The 22,515-nt window shown below is 32.3% G+C and overlaps 2 protein-coding genes across 5 annotated transcripts in view; both read right to left on the reverse strand.

Annotated features, from left to right (window-relative positions):
* LOC134271766 (toll-like receptor 6) overlaps positions 1 to 22,515 on the reverse strand; it is a 268,180-nt gene that overhangs the window by 210,041 nt on the left and 35,624 nt on the right. The window lies entirely within an intron of this gene.
* LOC134271763 (ryncolin-1-like) overlaps positions 1 to 22,515 on the reverse strand; it is a 38,777-nt gene that overhangs the window by 6,015 nt on the left and 10,247 nt on the right. For 2 of the 4 annotated variants that reach the window (XM_062753974.1, XM_062753973.1), the window contains exons 3-7: positions 21,129 to 21,306; positions 19,659 to 19,709; positions 14,435 to 14,580; positions 13,252 to 13,348; positions 9,803 to 10,492 (exon numbers count right to left, since the gene is read on the reverse strand). In XM_062753974.1, coding sequence (XP_062609958.1) covers positions 10,230 to 10,492; positions 13,252 to 13,348; positions 14,435 to 14,580; positions 19,659 to 19,709; positions 21,129 to 21,306 — 735 coding nt within the window. In that variant the 3' untranslated portion in view covers positions 9,803 to 10,229. Of the gene's footprint in view, positions 1 to 9,802; positions 10,493 to 12,268; positions 12,435 to 13,251; positions 13,349 to 14,434; positions 14,581 to 19,658; positions 19,710 to 21,128; positions 21,307 to 22,515 lie in introns of those variants that run through there. The other 2 variants (XM_062753976.1, XM_062753975.1) reach the window with 2 other exon arrangements.

Raw genomic sequence — 22,515 nt, forward strand, 5'->3', positions numbered from 1 at the left:
TTACACTAAATTGAGAGAATAATCTTGTTTAGTATCATCAGGAATTGGGTCTAGTTTACGTTCATTCTGGTGAAGTCATTCAGTTTGTTAATACCATTAGGGCGGAATGACTTCAATCTGTGCATCCAGAACTTTTCTTTGCTTTTTCTCTGAGCATCTGTCCATCTTGGGTTATGGTCAATCACCACTACTGTCATGTCCTCCCATTTGTGACCCTCAAGGTTGAAATGTTCCCCAACGGGTTCATTGAGTTTTTTGGTCCTAATGGTCGAACGGTGGTTATTGACTCTCCTGCGGAGATCTCCTGTTTCACCAATATACTGTTTGGAGCAAACTTTGCAACTGATGAGATAAATGCAGTTGTCAGTATGACAGGACAAATTCCCTAGTATTTTGTAGCTGCGGCCTGTGACAGGGCTGTTAAAACTGTCTGTGTCAGTACTGTGCTTACAAAGAAGACATCTTCTGTCAGAGCAAGTTTTAAAGCCCCCGTTAGGTAATGGGTTGTCCAGTCTGGTTCTTACTACCATGTCCTTTAGGTTCCTTGGGCGTCTGTATGCAGCCAATGGGGGTTCCTTAAAGACCTCTGCCATTCGTTTGTTTGAATGGAGAATTGGTAGGTTCTTTTGAAGGATACCGCTAAGGTTCTTAAGGACGGGATGGTATGTGGTTACCAGAGGGACCCTACCGCTATTGCCCTGTCACAGGCCGCAGCTACAAAATACTAGGGAATTTGTCCTGTCATACTGACAACTGCATTTATCTCATCAGTTGCAAAGTTTGCTCCAAACAGTATATTGGTAAAGATCTCCGCAGGAGAGTCAATAACCACCGTTCGACCAGTCATGAACCCGTTGGGGAACATTTCAACCTTGAGGGTCACAAATGGGAGGACATGACAAGTGGTGATTGACCATAACCCAAGATGGACAGATGCTCAGAGAAAAAGCAAAGAAAAGTTCTGGATGCACAGATTGAAGTCATTCCGCCCTAATGGTATTAACAAACTGAATGACTTCACCAGAATGAACGTAAACTAGACCCAATTCCTGATGATACTAAACAAGATTATTCTCTCAATTTAGTGTAAACTCTACAGTCAATTTGCGTCACCAACTCTCGAACAACCCACATAACTATGTATTGCTTTCGCCTTTGTTAATTATTTCTTCCCGGTAATAAGTCTTTAAATATTTCAAAATTTATAATGGATCATAATTCATATGTTTAAATATCCCTGCCATCTTATTTTTCTTTGATTATTCTTTATTAAGTAAAGTTACGCCATTTTGAGAGAATGAAACAATGTACGATTTACTGATTGTCGTAATTAATTAGCATAATTAATTCGTTCAATTATGTAAATCGCACTTCACCCGAGTATACCCGATAGACCGGACGCATTTCATAGCGGTCCGGATTTCTTTCTTTATTATTGTTCTTAAAAATCTCGAATTCAACTTGTACTTGAGTTTGTAAATTTCTAGTGTTTAGTAGTTTAGTAGTAGAGCTAGTTTTTTTTGTTTCTATTTTTCCTTTGTTCTTATGACTTTTTAACTTTTTTCTTTGTCCTGAGGAAGGGACAGGGCGTCCCGAAAATTTGACAAGTTCGTGTCGTTGGTCATTTTCAGTGCTTTATATAAATTTCCATCCGTGACCTTGTATCTACTTGGTAGATCCGACATTTAGGATATACAGTGTTGTTGGTTTTTTAGTGCTTTTTTATATATATATATTTATTATATATATATATATATATATATATATATATATATATATATATATATATATATATATATATATATATATATATATATATATATATTAGGGATGGCAATCGATTACAGTATTGCCAATTGGTTAATCGCTAGACGTTCCGACCGATTAACCGGTTAGTCGTATCAAAAATCAAAAATACATATTTATTTGATAATTATATTTGTTTTTTTATCTTCTAGAAACTCTATTTCAGAAACAGAAAGAAATTCTTTTTTAAAAAGTGTTACACTGTTGATATTTAATCAGAACAATTCTTGAATTTATTTTTTATATGACGAAAAAGGATAAAGAAATCACCAAAAACATGCTTTACGTAGTTCATATTTAACAGTTTTTCAAGTCAATCTACAATTGTGATACACTCTTCACTGTTGTCGATGTCATTAGTATTTGAAATGAGTTGCCGATTTTTGTTTAAGAAAATTATTTGATCGACAAAGGCTGATGCAAACGATTCCAAAGTTTGTTGATAACTCCGGATGTAGAAAATATTCTTTCCGAGGGCACAGCATCGTCTCAAGCCACGGTCCGGAGTCCGCATATATATATCTCTCTCCAGATGGGAGAGGAGCATACATTCTGGCTGTGGTTTGCAAGGATGAGGGCACAGATGTTCCTGGAATTGATAAATATTTTTTTGCCAAACCGGCGAGATTAAGAAATTGTGTCCCATGTTCAGCCCATCATTTCAAAGGATTAACGCTTGGTGTTTCTTTCTCGTTTATAAACTACGATAATTTACTTTCTGGTGCGCAAGCATATTTGATGCCTCCCCCCCCCCCAGTGTTTGTTAATTCCATGGAAAAAATGTGACATTTTACAGTTTTTCAATCTAGCTCTCTCTTAAAATATTTCCAAGCATGCGATGTCGTTGGGGGTGGCATTTTCAATGACAAAAAGTAGTTAGTACTGGTAGTTACAAATCAAAAGTTGTTACACACAAACTTAAACAGTAATCAGTAGTGAATTAATATCATTCAAGCATGACTAGAGAAACGCCGGTTTTGTTCATGTCGGAAAGAGGTCGGTGTTTTAACAGTAATTAGCACTTCTCAAACTGTCCTAAACCCTGGTGTCAATTATACGGTTGACTGTAATTTTCTCCAAATTATTATAATTGGACAACTTTGACACCCTTTAATAACAGTTCGAGATTTGGAATGAAAAATTACAACTTGAGAAATTTTGCTAAAAATACGCATATTTTCATTTTTTGATTCGACTAACCGATTAGAGAATTTGCAATCGATTACCATCGTTCCGACCGATTAGTCGATTAACCGGTTAGAAATTGACATCCCTAATATATATATATATATATATATATATATATATATATATATATATATATATATATATATATATATATATATATATATATATATATATATATATATATAATTTATGAAAAAAAACAGTGTTTTGGTACAGTAAAATATATCCAATGATAAAAAGTCAGAAATCACAATTCTCGAAAATCATTCGCTTTCTGCCTAATGGCTCTTCAGACAGTTGAAAGTTAAATATAAAATTGCTTAGTAACGTTCATAAGCACGACGTCAAGTATTGTCCATTGTGACGTCATAATAACGTTAAAAGGTAGCATTAAAATTCTTACCGTTACAATCACTGAAATAAACCAAAAAACAAGTAGAAAATAACTTTAGTTAAAACTGAAGTAATTATTTTCTGTTAAGTTTTGGGTTAAATAGTTTAATGAAGTAGTCCTCCTTTGCTACTCTGGATATTTCACAGTCATTGTGCATTTTATAAAATGGAAATAATTTAAATTTCCCTTTCCCACAGGTAGCAAAGTGCTCACTGCACGGCGTATTCCTTACGCTATGATCCCCAATTTGTTGTTTATGGACTCGCACTCGTGCGTTCAGTTTGCCGGTTTCCCGGGGGTCATGATTTTTTACAATTTAATATTTACACTACCCAAGGATGCTTCCACATAAGTTTCAGCTTTCCTGGCCAAGTTGTTCTTGAGAAGAAGATTTTTAAAGATTTGTTCTATATATTTCTATGTAAAACTTTGATTCACTATTGCAGCCATGCCCTACCCCCAGGGGTCATGATATTAACAATTTAATATCTACACTACCCTTAAGGATGCTTCCACATAAGTTTCAGCTTTCCTGGCCAAGTGGTTCTTGAGAAGAAGATTTTTAAAGATTTGTTCTACATATTTCTATGTAAAACTTGGATTCCCTATTGTGGCCCCGCCCTACCCCCAGGGGTCATGATTTTTTACAATTTAATATTTACACTACCCAAGGATGCTTCCACATAAGTTTCAGCTTTCCTGGCCAAGTTGTTCTTGAGAAGAAGATTTTTAAAGTTTTCCTATATATTTCTATGTAAAACTTTGATTCCCTATTGTGGCCCCGCCCTACCCCCAGGGGTCATGATTTTAACAATTTAATATCTACACTACTTAAGGATGCTTCCACATAAGTTTCAGCTTTCCTGGCCAAGTGGTTCTTGAGAAGAAGATTTTTAAAGATTTGTTCTACATATTTCTATGTAAAACTTGGATTCCCTATTGTGGCCCCGCCCTACCCCCAGGGGTCATGATTTTAACAATTTAATATCTACACTACCCAAGAATGCTTCCACATAAGTTTCAGTTTTTCTGGTCCAGTGGTTCTTGAGAAGATTTTTAAAGATTTGTTCTATATATTTCTATGTAAAACTTGGATTCCCTATTGTGGCCCCGCCCTACCCCCGGGGGTCATGATTTTAACAATTTAATATCTACACTACCCCAGGATGCTTTCATTCAAGTTTCAGCTTTTCTGGCCCAGTGGTTCTTGAGAAGAAGATTTTTTAATGACCCCACCCTATTTTTGTATTTTCTTGATTATCTCCCCTTGGAAGGGGTCTTGGCCCTTGATTTTAACAATTTAACTTTCCCTTCACCCAAGGATGCTTTGTACCAAGTTTGGTTAAATTTGGCCCAGTGGTTCTTGAGAAGAAGTTGAAAATGTGAAAAGTTTACAGACGGACGGACGGACGGACGGACAGACGGACGGACGGACGGACAACGGACAACGGGTGATCAGAAAAGCTCACTGGAGCTTTCAGCTCAGGTGAGCTAAAAAGTCCAGTTACTTTGGTAAAGGCATTTTTCCAAGATCTTTTCCAACGAATTTATTGTGTGTTGTTTATTACATCTGGAATTAGTCTTAGGATATTGCGAAAGCGTATTGCTGCCAGTTAAAAATATATTTTTGACTTCTCGTTCGAGTTACAAAATATTAAGTCTTATAAAAAACAAACAATGAGTGGTTAATAAGAACAAGAGTTACTAAGTTGTACCAGCTAAGTGGCGATTACGAGATACTAAGTCGTACGTACGACATAATTAGTCGTCATAATGACATGGTAAGTCGTATGTACGATGTAGAGAGGTTTGGCAAGGTTACTTGTAAGTGTAAACTACAAGTTAGAATTACAATTTTTGTAAATGACGAATTTCAACACGTATCCACTTACGTGTAGATTGCCAAGTACGCGTAAGTCCAATCTTGTAGCTTTTATTTCTTTAACTGCTGTTAATTTTTTAAGCGTGCTTTTTTTCTAAAACCTAAGGTTACAAATACTGATATAGACAATAAAATGTCTACAGTTGAAAAACATTATATAATATAGTGAAGAATATACAACATCTAGAATTTCAAAACTGGCTTTGACGGATTCAAATGATAACTTCAACTTAGTTATTGAGCTATTTTCAAGCTTAAATACTAGTACGAGGGATGATCCAAAAGTAATGTCACAACTTCGATAAATTTGCTACTCGTCCACGTATATGTTTGTTTTTGTGCATCTTTTGGTATATTATATTTGATAATATGACGCCAAATATTAAAGATATGGACACAGTGACATTACTTTTGGATCAACCCTCGTATATGCATATATATGCATATATTTATATAAATTAGGATATACATATTAAAATTCAGATTTTTGAAAGAAAATTCTATGGTGACCACTTTTGGATTTAAAATAATTGCAAGTACCTTACGGGAAATCATTTGCTAAACAATAAAAATAATATAAACATGTAATTCTAGATTGTAATTTACATGTACACGAACAAGCTTGCCAAAACCCTCTATTATGTCGTACGTCTGACTAAGTAGGACTTTGTATCTAGTTTTTTACATTTAACATTTTATATCGTAATGAAAACATAGTATTCTGTACTATATATATATATTATAAAAAAATTAATATATATATTACATTATCATGACTAAAAACATGTTTTATAATGAACGATTTATCTTATACGTAAGACATAGTAAAACATATGTTCAACTGGCTGCAATATGCTTCCGTAGAATATTGATATTTTGGAAGATTAAAAAAACCTTGAAATAATGATATAAAAATTTATGATACCATTGGATCCTTTTACTTTTCTGTGTTTACGACTTACGATTCAAACATTTCCAGTCTTTCTTTATACAGTCCACTTGTCTTTGTAAACCTATAAAAATTTAAACAATAGATCAGAAGGAAAAGTAATAACCTTTTGTTAAAATCCCCATGGAAGGAAGAAATAGATCTACTGTCTTAAAATCATTTAATATCAATATTTTATAATAAATGCAAAAGTCATCTTTTTTAATATATATATATATATATATATATATATATATATATATATATATATATATATATATATATATATATATATATATATATATATATATATATATATTTGTTTGCCTTCTCCCGACCGAGGCATTATAACCTCCATATTAAAAACAATTTTTAATGCATTTCGGAAAAGAGATGTTGAAGTTTTGTAAGCAAAAAATTTCACACCTACCTACCGTCCATTTTAATCCTGAGTCGGGAGAGGGTAAAGAAACAATATCTATAAGGAGGCTGGTTTCTGTTTTAGCAATTTTGGTGGAAAGCTGAGTCTGCTAATTCAAGTCCATCGTTAAATGTCTTGTATATTAACTTTTATAGCTTACAAATTCAGACAGCGCTAAAAAAAAATCTAAACTAACTTGTTGAAAATAAAATTTCCACAAAATATCGTACACGTCAAATGTAATACATTTACAGTATACCTGTGAAATATAAAAGCCAATCAAACAATCAAAAGGTATGGGCAAGCTCAAAGTTTTCTAAAAGGGGGTCAATCTTCATGGCCAAAGGGTCACATTAATAGTTCCCAGGGGAAGGCTTTGTCATGAGAGAAACATATGTAAAGTATAACGATAACGTCAAAGTGTCTAAAACAGCGTCACAGTTTTACATCTATGCAACAATAAAGTTTGATAAGTCCCACTTAAATTTAGGAATTTCACTGATGCGCACATTTGAGTCCCCATAAACAGTTTTGTAACTAATCTGACACACATATTTGATCTTCTGAAGATTAAATAGTAAGTTAAGCAACTAAGAAAACTCAAATTTCATTTGTACACTAATGATCTGGTATTATTTTTTATTTTTTCTTCTGTATTTATTTAAGTCTCTTAAGGTGTCATAACAGCATTTCAATCACACTGAAATGCTCTCCGGTGCACCGTTACGTCATCAAACGTCGCCATTTTGTGTGGGTTGTGTTAACCATTTTCCCAGGAAACTGCCAAAAATTAACCAAATGCATTGAATTTTTTAGAAATTCGACAAAATAGATTGTAGAATCAAATTAGGATACTTTTTATCACAATCTTATGTATTTAAATTCTTTATTTCGAATCAATACTTGTGTGTTCCCTGATAAAATCATGGTTCTTTTACCGTGCGCCGTAGGACCCTACCCTGTGCATCTTCAAGCATTATTATGTTTAATTTTTGTCAACATTTTATGATGCACGTAAATATTTACTGAAATTTCTTCTAAGTGCATCCATTATTTTTCGAAATAAACGCTTTGTCCACAATTTTACCGGAAACCCTCGTATATTAGACGTTGATCATTCCTGCAAATAAAAGAAAAATGTCTGTTTTGAAAGTATTAATAGTTTGAAGCAAATTATACTTGTCCATTTTGACACCAATAACAACAATCCTAATCCCAATGCAAGTGTGTTTTTCATAACGAAATTTAATCCATGACTGCAAAAAATAATTTTTATAAAGGACTATAGTTAAAGTTTGTATGAATGTATGAGAAAGTACATTTCTACAGATAATATAGGGTGATGGAATCTGAAACGCTACATTAACTTTTTTTTGTTTACCATGTTTCCACGAGCAAGTCACTTCCTAGCCATATTTCCGTGAATTTACCTTTTCTCACTGTAGTTTCGCAAAATCGCACCAGAGCTTCTGTCAGTGTTACTTTGAACACCTCTGATTATATAATTTGCAGAACATCGAAAAATTAAAGCTTCTATAAAAGCTGAACTATTGTAGATGGAGATCTATCATAATTTATTTCAGAGGTATTAAAATCCCGGTTTAACTAGATTTACAAAAACAGGATTTCCAGAAAATTCTTCGATGGACTTTGATGTCACGGAATTTTAATTTCAAATTGAATTGCGACATTAAAAACGAAGTAAAAGAGACGAGTGGCCGTCGTCGGCGAGAAGGATTTTAAATAATAAAAAAGCGGAAAAAATGGACCTGAATGATTTTGCACGAGGAGAGTGGATGTTTTTCGTTATTGCGAATTTTCCGTTTCGTTGGGATCGAAATTACGTACGGAGTATGTTTTCCGTTATCGCGAATTTTTCTTTTACTTTGGATCAAAATTACGCGTAGATTCTGTGTGGAATAAGTTTTTAAAAAGTGATTGAGAAATTTTGATATTTTACATTCTCAGGAAAATACCGGGTATTTCATCCAAAATTTATAATAGGAAAACATAAGCATTTACTATTTGTACATGCTTTTGCTAAATTGAATCAGATTTATTTTTATACCGTGCTGTAATTAAGATACAGAATAGTTGGCAAATACAGTACTGTATACAGGGCTAATACAGAACAGAAATTAGCTACGCCCATCACAGTCCCGTTCTGTATTGCTAATACAGAACAGTAAACTTCAAAGAAAAACATCGCTATCGTGTCTCAACGTGGATACAAATTTTGGGGGTGGACGAGTGCGTAGCGCGAGTCGTCTCCACCCCAAAATTTGTATATACGATACAGAACCTGTCGAGTTCTCTAAATGATTTGTGACACGATCAATCAAAAATAGCCCCGCCGAATTATAACTTTGCAGCATCCAAACTTCCACCAGAGTTTCGTAGTTGAGGCCCCGATGGGGAATACGCATCCGCAGTATAAATATTTCAATGGAAAACGTAAATTTCAGTCAGATTAGTTATGACAATTTAACGGGGTAGACGTAATCGAGTGATAGTCAGTCTTTATGGATAAGGTGGAGGATGTAACCGCTATTGTTGTGATCTATTGTAGATGGAGATTGATCATAACATATTTCAGGGGTCTTAAAATCCTGGTTTAACTAAATTTACAAAAACAGGATTTACAGAAAAATTCCTCGATGGACGTTAGTGTCACGGATTCTATTTTCTAATTGAATTGCGACATTAAAAACAAAGAGAAAGAGACGTGTCGCCGTCGTCGGCGAGAAGGATTTTAAATAATAAAAACGCAGAAAAAATGGACTTGAAGAATTTTGCACGAGGAGATTGGATGTTTTCCGTTATTGCGAATTTTTCGTTTCGTTTGGATCAAAATTATCGGTAGAGGATTTTTTCCGTTATTGCAAATTTTCCTTTTAGTTTGAATCAAAATTGCGTGTAGATTCTGTGGAATAAGTTTTTAAAAAGTGATTGAGAATTTTGACATTTTACATTCTAAGGAAAATACCGGGTATTTCTCCAAAATTTATAATAGGAAAACATCTGCATTTACTATTTGTACGTGCTTTTGCTAAATTGAATCAGATTTATTTTAAGACCGTGCTGTGTTTTAGATACAGAAAAAATTAGCAAACACAATAATGTATACAGGGCTAATACAGAACGAAAAGAATTTGAGATAACAAAGAACAAGAACAATGCATAGAACAAGAATGATAGAATCCATTTTTAATGCGTTTTCGGGGAAAATGCAATTACAAATGTTGAAGCCAACAATCAAAAAGAGACATGACCATTGGGAAGGTTTAAAAAAAAATTTAACATGCTGTTATAGACCACAGACTGTTGTTTCCCCGTAATTTATCATAAGTGAAGTCTAGTTGTTTTCTATTCTTTTTTCAGAAAATGGTTTACTTAGTACGTAACTATAACCTCTCACCAGTACTTACTTGTGCAACGAAATGTCTGAAGCAAAACCTTTTAAACAATAATGTATAACACAGAAAAGAAATATGCCTCAACAGCAGAGGTAAATTGAACTTTTTAACATTCTGGAAGATTCACATCAATTAAGAATAAATCGCATGCATAGACAGTGCTTTTGAGGGAATCCTCGCTGACAAACTTTATATTATGACTTTTTTTCATTCCTGATCATCATTCTTGTATTGGTTATATTAGATCCATCAGATAAGAGTGGAAACCAAGGTTGAGGCCACTCAGCAGAGCCATACGGGCCATTAAGGTACACATCATGGCAATAATTGTACCACCATCCTCCCTGGTGTTTAACAGCACAACTAAACCTGTTGGCTTGGTCGTTATCCCTGTCATAAGTACTAAATCTTGCCCCATTGATCACGTCTTCTGGTGGAACATTACTTACCCTGTCTTCTGGAAGTGAAATGATCGAAACTATTGACATTGATAGAGACACTTCATATCAAAAGAAGTTTCATTTCAAACGAAAATACAACAGAGTATTTGTTTGGAGTAGAACAGTATAAGACATAACGAGTAATAAATGGGAATATTTTAATATTACTTAGTAGGGATGGCAATCGAATACAGAATTGCTAGTCGGCTAGCCGTAAGATGGTTAACCGTATCAAAATACATAACTTTTTCATAAGAAGCTCTTATAATGCATACAAGAAGATTGATAATGTTTAGTTGTTAAATCATTTTATATTCTTAATTCTTAGGCTTGCTTAATAATTATTTCAATACACTCAGGAAAAAGTAAGAAAACCACGATTCATGTCTGAGAAATCATTATCACTGATAAAGCAAATTACACATACATTTATTCTGTGTTGTCACCATAAAAAGTAGGTGAAGCACGTCACTCTATTTACAAAGTGTGCTTATAATTAGTAATTTTTTCGATAGATAACTTTAAAAAAAACCAATCATATTAATGAGCAGTTTTCAATGTTGATGTATTTATCATGATGGAAAAACAGGGTAGTGAGGGTAACGACATGGTGGTTTGATAGTAAATAACACTTCAAACACAAAATAATTAATTACCGTACAATTTCAATCCGGAGAACCATAATTCCACTAATTTTAAGTCAGCTTGGATATGTGAAAACGTAGAAAAATGTAAGACAAACCTATGACAGGATTTTTTTTAACATTTGAACCTCTTACAAATAGCGAAACTTGGAAATTTGGAGGTTACAAATTATAATCTGGATTTTTTTTTTCAATTTTCAACGACGGAAGTTCGGAAATGAAAACGATGTCGTCATACAGCCTTTAATGTCTTTTATTCAATTCCTAACTACATAATTTAACAGTAATGGCCTATTTAGAACGAATAATAATATTCTCTGAATAATCGTTGTTTATTAAAATCAAAAATGTTAGGTGAAATTAATATATGGAATACTCTAGTATTGTTTTTTTTTCTACTACTTTTTTTCTTGTACACACTACTCTACGTTGCATTTGAAACATGTAGATTTTTCTACCAATATATACCAATGCACATTTATCTAAAAAAGATCAAAATTGCATACCGTTGATAATACATTCTTCAACGACAACATAGAGTAGTGTCTTATTCAGCATTTTGTGACTTCACCTAACATTTTATGATAAAATGGTGGCGTATTCTGAACGTTCAGAGTACTGATTTTAAAAAACATGTATTTCTTGTAATTCTCATCTTAGTCTTAATAACATTTATGATTACTTTGATGCACTCTTACGGAATTCATATGCCTAAAAATAAATGAAAAGGTAATTTGAACGTTTAAAAAATTTAGGATTGTAAAGAGTCATATGAGTGGGAAAATGCCTCACTTCATAAACAACAGGAAAAAGACATTTTTTCTTAGTTGAAGTGGGTTTTTCTAATTGTTAATAAACCATTTTGAAACTTTTTTGTTTATATAATTCCAACTCTTTTGTGAAATAAACCCACAATGATTTTAGTTAACATAGAGTCCAGCAGTATAAATCGTTGCAGCCTGGGATTATGGCAATCGAATCGGACTGTGGCGGGTGACGAAATATGTTTTCCTATTCAAGTGACATAAACCGAAACTTTCGAAATAAAAAAAGTTGTTCAAAGAAAAGAAGAAAATGAAATTAACCATGCACATTGAAAATTGTCATATAAATGTGGTTGTATTTCAGATGAAGAAATATATTACAAACCCAAAGTTCCATTTGCTTTTCCACTAATATTCAGTCTATAATCAGTCTTCATCGGTGATGAAGAAAAATTCATATTTTATATAAAGGACTGTTTCGTTAAATAGAGTAATCTCCATATAAAGAGAACTACTTCTTTCTTTTGTTAATTGGTGTATGATGTCATTTCCTGTAAAATAAAATATTTTAGTCGAGAAGTTGTTAATTTCAAACAATGAATTTTATTATTTAATGAATAATATTGACGATGAAAAATAAGTGAAAATGTACGAATAACGTAATCAAAATTTCAAAGAAACTGTCTTTGACGATTCTTTGCATCCAACCACGTCAAATTTAAAGTTTAAATGTGTGCTATATTTATCAATTGTAAAAAAAGGCATTTTTATTCATCTATAATAAGACCAAATAATTTTTTTCTGCATCTATAATTAGATCAAATCCTTCTGGGAAAGACTTCTCTGCCAACAAAGTTTGTACTGCATTTTACCCTAGTTTTCTATCTGTTTGTGTTACATTCGTTTTCTCGTATGTCTGACATTTTAAGATACTTCAATGAGTTAAAAACGAAGCGCATAGAATAAAGGCACACTTTTACTGCGCTCAACCGATAAAACTAGATTTAAACAACTTTTTTTTTACTTTTTTCTCTGAGAGTCTTTTTGGGATAAAAAATCAGCCACTAAATGCATTAAAGATCCGGATGCCAGGTTTCTTTTTTTTTTTTTTTTTTTTTTTTTTTAATATTTGTTTTGTTTTGTTTTCTGCATCCGGATAGCTTATGTTAAATTACAACAATTCTAAGACACGAAATTTTCATTGAGATTGAAATCGTACAACGTTTAAAGATACTTAAATTGGCAAATGATAAGAGTAATATTGTCCACGTTTTTGTACATACAAAATTGTATTTATATTCTTTGAACATAAATTGCTATTTTTGTTTATGGTAGCTGTCTGATTTATTATTGATTTAATTTTTTTACCAATCCAGTAGCTTGTAGAAACATCTCCAAAGCCCATCTTATATTCTTCCCAATTTCGTTCAAAGCTCACATCACCGGACTGTCTTCTTTGTATAACCTTCGTAGATATTTTATAATGTAAAACATTGATCTTCAAATTGAGAGATTATAAATGTAAAAGGTAAAAAAAATTAGATAACTATTGAAATTAATAAAACATCATCGAACTATTTGAATAATTCAAATTTCGTTGTAACACGTCATTTAATTAGATAAAAGATTTAGTCATAAAGATTTAGTTCATATTGTACATAACTAGCCTTCATCAAAATATATTACTCCGTTCGACCTTACGTATGAAGAATGCTCAATTTAAATCCATTATATAGAAAAATTGTGGCTTTGAATTTAATAGCTACTCAAGTTGTACTGGTATAACATGGGTTGGAAATATACATACATACACACACATATATATATATATATATATATATATATATATATATATATATATATATATATATATATATATATATATATATATATATATATATATATATATATATATATATATATATATATATATAATATATATATATATATATATATATATATATATATATATATATAAAGCACAAAGAAATTCACTTTTACATGGATACCCACTTCCGCCCCAACCCGGAGTTGAACTCTCGACCTTCGGAATCTGTCTCCTAGCAGTGCAGGAACAGCGCGCTAGACCGCTCGGCTATCTAGGCAAGTCAAAAAACTTGCTTTCGATGCCGATGGAATTCTCGCGGCGCTGTCCTACACTACACGGTCATTGAGAATAGAAGTGAGATACAGTTATTTGGACATTAGTGGGAAGTGGGTATCCATGTAAAAGTGAATTTCTTTGTGCTTTCTATATTAATATTTCTTCACTTAGGGCAGTTATGTTAGTTAAAGAGTTGTTGTAAAATGTGCTTTATAAATAATAATTAATTTCATTACAACATGTATTGGTAACAATCCTCTGTTCAAACTTCACTGAACCTGTAACCTGTATGTTTGCATTCTCAAAACATAACACTTCAATGGCCGAAGTGCTGAGTACAGGGTTGAATTTAAAGACCTTCATCGACATCTGGTGAGTGAAAAATAAGGAACAAAATCTCGAAAAAGACGTTGAACAACGATTAATCATTGACTCAGTCATCCTTACTGTCCATCCCCCGCCATCTGTAGCCATATCACAGTAGACTTGTACACAATGTAAGTTTGTCTCCTCTCTTTTCCATGGACAAATGATATAAACATCAGACACTATGACACCTTTATCATAGAGGTCTCTGCAGTCCACAGGTGTGTCTAAAAAAGTCCATTTGCTTTGATAAAGGCATTTTTCCAAGATCTTTTCCAGCAAAATTTATTGTGTGTTGTTTATTACTTCTGAAATTAGTCTTGGAATATTGCGGAAGCGTATTGCTGCCAGTAAAAAATATATTTTTGACTTGTTGTTCGAGTTACAAAATATTAAGTCATATAAACAAAATACAGTAAGTGGTTAATAAGAACAAGACACGAAGTCGTAATAACAAAGTACTAAGTTGTACCAGCTAAGTCGCGATTACGAGATACTAAGTCGTACGTATGACATAGTTAGTCGTCATAATAACATGGTAAGTCGTATGTACATGTAGAGAGGTTTGGCAAGGTTATTTGTAAGTGTAAACTACAAATTAGAATTACAATTTTTGAAAATGACGAATTTCAACACATATCCACTTACGTGTAGATTGTCAAGTACGCTTAAGTCCAAACTTGTAGCTTTTATTTCTTTAACTGCTGTTTATTTTTTAAGCGTGCTTTTTTCTAAAATCTAAAGTTAAAAATACTGATATAGACAATAAAATGTCTAAAATTGAAAAACATTATATAATATAGTGAAGAATATACAACATCTAGAATTTCAAAACTGGCTCTGACGGATTCAAATTATAACTTCAACTTAGTTATTGATCTCTTTTCAAGATAGTTCTAATAAATACTAGTACGAGGGATGATCCAAAAATATTTCCATTTCTAATTTTTTCTCTGTGATAACTGTTTGAAAGTTGGGGAAATTTATTTCTTGATAATTCTGCCGGTGTAAGAAGAATAATGACCTCCATCGAATAATGACCGGGGGTCATTTTTCGACAGCGAAAAATGACCCCTGGTCATTATTGGACGTACAAAAAAGACTCTATTGTCCGTAGAAAAAGTGATACCAGCCTAAAAATTTGCAAGACCCACGTGAAGAAAAATGACCCCCGTAGAAAAATGACTCCCTGTGGATTAAAGCTGAAATCTTTAAGGTGCAAAAAAAGGAGAATAGATAAAGAAGCATATTGGCCAAAATGCTCACCTGAGCTGATTTGGAATAAATTGATGATATGTTGATCTCATAACATACGATTATAGCTATATTTAAATGATTCGTCAAAGGTCAACATGTCTAAAAAATATTTTTACATAGCCTCAAAATTATTTGTGGTAAAAAGTCAAAACTTTTACAGTTTATAAATATATCATTGATTAATAGATAGAAAATATCACTTGATAACAAATATTTTTAAAAGATATTTTTTTTAGAAAACTTGTATCAGAAAATGTGCACATATAAAGAAAATGCATCTACTTAATTCTGTCCTTTTTGTGAAAACCAACATTGCAGAAATAAGATATGTTTATCATTGAAGGGCAAGTTGGACATGAATAGTCTCTGAAAGGCTGTTATTGAAAGCATGATACATGTATATATAAAGACAAGACCCCTTTAAAATCTGCCATTTGCAATGTACTTTCACTTTCAAGTCTTAACATTTGGACAAATTAAACAGGGAAAACAACTTTCCAGAGGCTGTCCAAGTCCAACTTGCCCTTCATTGATAAACATATTTGTTTCTGCAATGATAGTTTTCACCAAGAGCACGAAATTAATTATGTGTATTTTTGGAAAATATATGGCATTTTTAAGAAGAGTTTATCTTAATTAGTATTTTTTCCAAGTTTATTTTTTTATCAAGTGATACTTTCTATCTGGTAATCAATGAAAAACTTTATACCTCACATAGTTTTAGGGCTATTGTAAAAAAAAAATTGGACATGTTGACCTTTGACGAAACCTTAAGGTCAATGCGATGATTCAGAATGTAAAGGAGTAAAGATTTATCGAGCCTTAAAGGGTTAGGTAAACATTGTTTTTCGATGGTGGAAGTCATCGTACTGACAGAAAAAATCAGCAGTATAACATATTATTATATCCTCCGCTTGAAAAGCGGGAGGGTATATAGTGATCGGGACGTCCGTCCGTCCGTCTGTTACGCTTGGGGGTATCCACCTGTTATCCGCAACTCCTCTTATATATAATTTTTTTTGTGAAACAGCTTTGCCCCTTTATGGCAACATAGCGAAGATAAAACTTTTTAAAATGCAATTTAACTAGAAGTACTGTGAGCGATGAGCTCACTAAATGATACCCCCCGCCTCCCATATGATTATAACTGGTGAAAAAGTCCATGATTTTCTGTGGCCGGGAAACCCAAAATATGTGTCGGATCAAAAAGTAAAATAGGAGGTGCACAATGGCAATATGTAATAAAGATTCTGTGAAAGTTGCATCAAATTTCATTCAGTGGTATGAGAGGAGTTGCGGATAAGAGATGGGTACCCCAAAGCGTAACAGACGGACGGACAGACAGACAGACGAACGGACGGATAGACGTACAGACGGACGGAATTAACGATTACTATGTACCCTCCCGCTTTTCAAGCGGGGGGTATAAATATAATAGTACCCAAAGTAGGGTCTTCTCACAAGAAATACAACTGAAAAATAAGAAAGCCCTAGCACCACTTGTTCAAAATTAATGGCTAAGGATAAGTGTTTGAAAGGTAGGTCAAACTCAAAGGCCAAAGGTCAAAGTTGATGGTTTCTTAAGAAAGGTTCAATGTAACAAAGATTACATTTGTGAAGTATGAGAGTACTAGTATCTACAGTTAAAAGTTGTAGCCAAAGTAAATTAAAAATTTGACATTTTTTTGTAAAATGGGACAAACTCCAAGGTAAAGGTCAAAAGGTCAAATTTGGTGGTACCCAAAGTAAGGTCTTGTCACAAGGAATATACACATATTGAATATGAAAGACATAGCTACAATAAATGAAAAGTTATGGTCAAGGTTGAAGTTTTTGCGGAGAAACAGACCGCCAGATAGACAGAAAGACATACAGACGGACACGATAAAATTATATACCCCCGAATCTTCGATTACAGGGACATAAAAAGAAATGGTCTTCAATTAACTTTTCATATTATGATACAGTATAAAGAAGACGTTACAAAAATGAAAATGTTTGTTCTGATTTTCGTATTAAATTCTCTGAAAAATATACTCAGAACTGGGTAAAAGGGTGGAGTAAAACAAGAATTAAGAAATGTAATGAATACTGTGTGCTAAATCAAAAGGATATGTCTACATGCATATTTTTGGCATTAGAATGTGTATTTTAAACTAGCCCATAGCTTTACAGAGCATGTTTTTAGGTGTTATACCCACCCGCCCCCTTACTAATTTAGGAGGAAGTTGATTATCAACAAAAGCAACAACAAAAAACTACCCTACCTTTATTTTTCTATAAGGAGGGACTAAAAATAAGCTTAAAATAATCTACTTTTCTACTAATTTTTAACAGTTACTTTGCCACAATACTTTCAAGTATACCACCATCAACATTTAAAGTATGCTTTAATCATGGCGAATTATGATATGATAGAACTTGTGTGAAGGCTTAACTTCATTTCAATATTTTATCTAGAACCTCTTTCAGTATTATTGAAAGGTATAGAGTTTTATTTATATTTTTGCTTTTCATTTATTTTTTTTTTTTTGTTTTGATTGAACGTAATTTTTTGGGGGGGAGGGGGGGGGTAAAAATTTCCTCCTCTTTCATTGTGAAAAAGGATTTGCCAAATTTATACAGGCTAAGAGTTGAAAAGAGGAAAAAATTATTTTTTTCTATTAAAGAGTATTGGAATCTGATTGTTGCATGGTTTGATTTCTAAAAACAAGTGGAATATTATTCTTTAAGCAAACACTATAAGGGGGAAATTAAAAAGAAATTTTATTATTTGACTATTAAAGAAGCTCTTTTCACTTTAAAGGGGGGTCATTTTTCAATTGGGGTCAATTTTTTATAGGACTTACATATAAAATAATGTCCCCTAAGAAAAATTTTTCTACAAAAAATTATTTTTTTTCTACGGGTAGGGGGTCATTTTTGTCGTTACACCGGAATGTAAATTAGGCAGGTCGATAGGTCAGCAGCTAAGGAGGCCTAATACGCATGCAAATCTCGTGCGCATCTGTCTCTGTATCTGACGCTAAGGAAGTCAAATATGCATGTAAATCTCGTGCGGCTGCCTTTTTGTTTGACGTCAGTGTGCGACGGCTATTGAAATTGGCATAGAAGTCCTCGTGTAATTTAAATCTATTAGTCTACATTTTTAATGTCTATGTCTACAATTTTATTTCACAATGAAATGGAAATATGAGGAATTACTGTCTAGTTATGAGAGTATGCCAGGGACATCAACAATAGTGGGAAACATGGGATAATTTTATCATAACGGGCTTTGCCCGTTATGCAGATTATCCCATGTTGCCCTCTTTTGTTGATGCCCTGGCATACTCTCAAAACTAGACAGTGATTCCTTAAGTAATGCCACAACTTCGATAAATTTGCTACTTGTCCAATATGTTTATTTTTGTGCATCTTTTGGTATATTATATTTAATAATATACCAGTATAAGATATTGACACAGTAACATTACTTTTGGATCAACCCTCGTATATGCATATATATGCATATATTTATACAAACTAAGATATACATATTAAGATTCAGGTTTTTTAAACAAAATTCTATGCTGAACACTTTTGAATTTAAAACAATTGCAAGTACCTTATGGGATATCATTTGCTTAACAATAAAAATAATATAAACATGTAATTCTAGCTTGTAATTTACACGTACATATACACGAACAAGCTTGCCAAAACCCTCTATTATGTCGTACGTCTGACTAAGTAGGATTTTGTATCTAGTTTTTTACATATCACATTTAATATCGTAATGAAAACATAGTATTTTGTACTATATATATTATAAAAAAATAATATATATATTACATTATTATGACTAGAAATATGTTTTATAATGAACGACTTATCTTTTACGTAAGACACAGCAAAACATATAATCAACTGGCAGCAATATGCTTCAGTAGAATATTGATATTATGGAAGATTAAAAAAAAAACCTTGAAATAATGATATAAAATTTATGCTACCATTAGATCCTTTTGATTGGATCCTTTTACTTTTCTGTGTGTTTACGACTTACCATTCAAACATTTCCAATCTTTCTTTATACAGTCCACTTGTCTTTGTAAATCTATAAAAATTCAAACAATAAATCTGAAGGAAAAGTAATAACCTTTTGTTAAAATCCCCACGCAAGGAAGAAATAGATCTACTGTCTTAAAATCATTTAATATCAATATGTAATAATAAATGCAAAAGCCATCTTTTTAAAATATATATATATATATATTTGTTTGCCTTCTCCCGACCGAGGCATTATAACCTCCATATTAAAAACAATTTTTAATTCATTTCGGAAAATAGATGTTGAAGTTTTCCAAACAAAAAATTTCACACCTACCTACCGTCCATTTTTTAATCCTGAGTCGGGAAAGGGTAAAGAAGCAATATTTATAAGGAGGCTGGTTTCTGTTATCAAAAGTATTTAGAATTTATTTTCATAACGTATATTTTTAGAATCTATTTAGAACCTAAAAAAAAGAAATCAAAACAAAAATGGGGGTCTGTGCGTTTCTTTTAGCACTACGGATCGAGCAATTTATATGACCTTTTTTCACTGTAATTATGTCTAACACACAATTCAATTTTTCAATGTATTTATTTAATATTTTTATTCAAATGAATTAAATGTGCATAGACACAGATTTGAAGTTAATATTTTCTGTTTAATATCACAACTCATATATTGTAATAGCATTTCACACGAAAATAAATTAAAAATCTTACTTCATTTAAAACCTTTTGAAACTTTAAATTTTTGGATAGGTTTGATTAACATTCTTGCACATTCACACATTAAAATTATATTCTTAATACTTAGTTAAATCATTTGAAAGTATGGATATTTTTCTGAATTTATGCTAAGGGTTAAAACTATCTTTTCTATTTAGAAAATGAAATAAAAGTTGGTCTGTGATGTTAATTTTTAGATTTTACTACATAAATTCTTATTTTAAGCTTAACTAAAGCCTTTTTTCAAAGAGTTTCATGACATATTTGACACATTTGCTAAACTTGATGATAGCTTTTATATTAGTTAATTCAATATATAATTAAGGACCTGCACAAAATTGTTTGTGTGCAGCCTGCATGTACATATAGAAATCCTTAACAGAATTGACTACTTTAAAAGAGGAAAAAATTGATCTTTTTCTCCTAAACACTCCTTCCGCCAAAAATAAAGTTCGTCACTAAATGTTTTCGATATGGAATTTATTCATGGGGTTTTAACTGAATATAGTTTAATAAGCATTATCCAAATTAATGGTAAGAACTAAAATACTATGTAGAATTTTTTAAATAGTGGTCAAAGCAAAAATCTTATGATAAGATAAGAAGCGAACCTCGCTAATTTCGCCTAATTTGATGCATTTGATCTTCCGCTACCTATTTGAATATATGTATTTGGTGAAGAGCTAATTTGATAACTACATATGTACGTTTTTTTCAATACGATTAGGATAATATTGCTTGATACTAAACAAATTACCGTTAGCAAAGTCTTTCTCAGTGCCGAATAATACAGCAAATGTAATGAATCCAACCAACAGAACCATTAGTAGGGTATACGTAGTGACCAGCAAAGTCTTTTTATATTTCATTCGGATTCCACCTATTTGTTCTCTGTTTTCCTGCTGTGAATTCGCCAGTACTGAGTTTTTTCCAATCTTCAAATGCATAAAACTGTATTAGAATATTTACATAAAATAAATGCATAATAATACAGTTCAAAAAAACATAGTCAATGCATAAACTGGAAAATGGATAAGTATGTAAATCGAAATACACAGATAAAGACAAAAACTTACCCAATCGGATGATTTTTTTTCGTGACAAAATATATAAAATATAAAATACTAAGTAACTACATAGATTGATTGATTTAAGAAAGTTTTAAAATTGAGCAGTTAACCAGCGAATTATCAGTTAAATATTCTTAATATTAAGATACATAATATCGAATGTACACTTTCCTTTTAATTCAAGTCAATGAGTTATGATACCTTATCATTTTAGGGGCGTGTGTAGGGCCAAGGAAACATAGTGTTGAATTAAATAAAGACAAATTGTCTTGATACAATCCCCAAATGAGTGACACACTGGTAAGTGTATGGTCGATGGACCTGTGGGGGGAGGGGCGGGGAGCATAAACCTAAAGCTAGTAAAAGTTTAGCATTTTCACAGCTAAATATTCTTATCCAGAAATAAATACATAAAGTAAGTCAATATTTTGCTATTTAAAATGCTCATACCGAATTAATTTTGAATATTTAAAGTAGTTTATACGGTAAGAGGGGGGCATAATCAAAACGCGTGCCAGATTCATCAGAAAAACATCTTTCATTTTTATAATCGGGTTTAGGGCTTTTTATCCTAAGCCTTAAAATTGTCTTAAATTGCCCATTATATCCCAAAAAGGTTTTAAACAAAATTGAGTGTTTTGTTTGTTTTCCATTTGTTCATTTAACATTCCCTAAGAAATATTTCACTCATACAGAGACGCCAACAGTTGCCGGTTGAGAACTACGAATTTAGACTTATACTCGGAACAAAGGGTTATCTTGAAACTTGAAATCCTTTTTTTGCCAGCACCTACAAATGAAATTTATGTACACTATGTAATAAAGCGTGCACATAAGTACCATTTCCTCCAACCCAGTAGTTCTTGAAAAGGAGAATTTGAAACAATATTAAATATTCAACACAACCTATCGGCGACAAAATGTGCAAATGTTCACAGTACATATTGTCGCAAACGACAAAATGTGCCGATGGGTGACTGTTCAATTTGTCGTCCCTATTAAAGGAGGGAAAGAAGGGTTTGTCTAGGTACATATTGACGACGTCGACAATTTGTACTTATGGTCGACAATATG

The sequence above is a fragment of the Saccostrea cucullata genome, unplaced genomic scaffold (genome assembly GCF_032062105.1).
Source record: "Saccostrea cucullata isolate Sc308-1 unplaced genomic scaffold, CSIRO_AGI_Scuc_v1 ctg3360, whole genome shotgun sequence".
NCBI classification, from domain to species: Eukaryota; Metazoa; Mollusca; class Bivalvia; order Ostreida; family Ostreidae; genus Saccostrea; species Saccostrea cuccullata.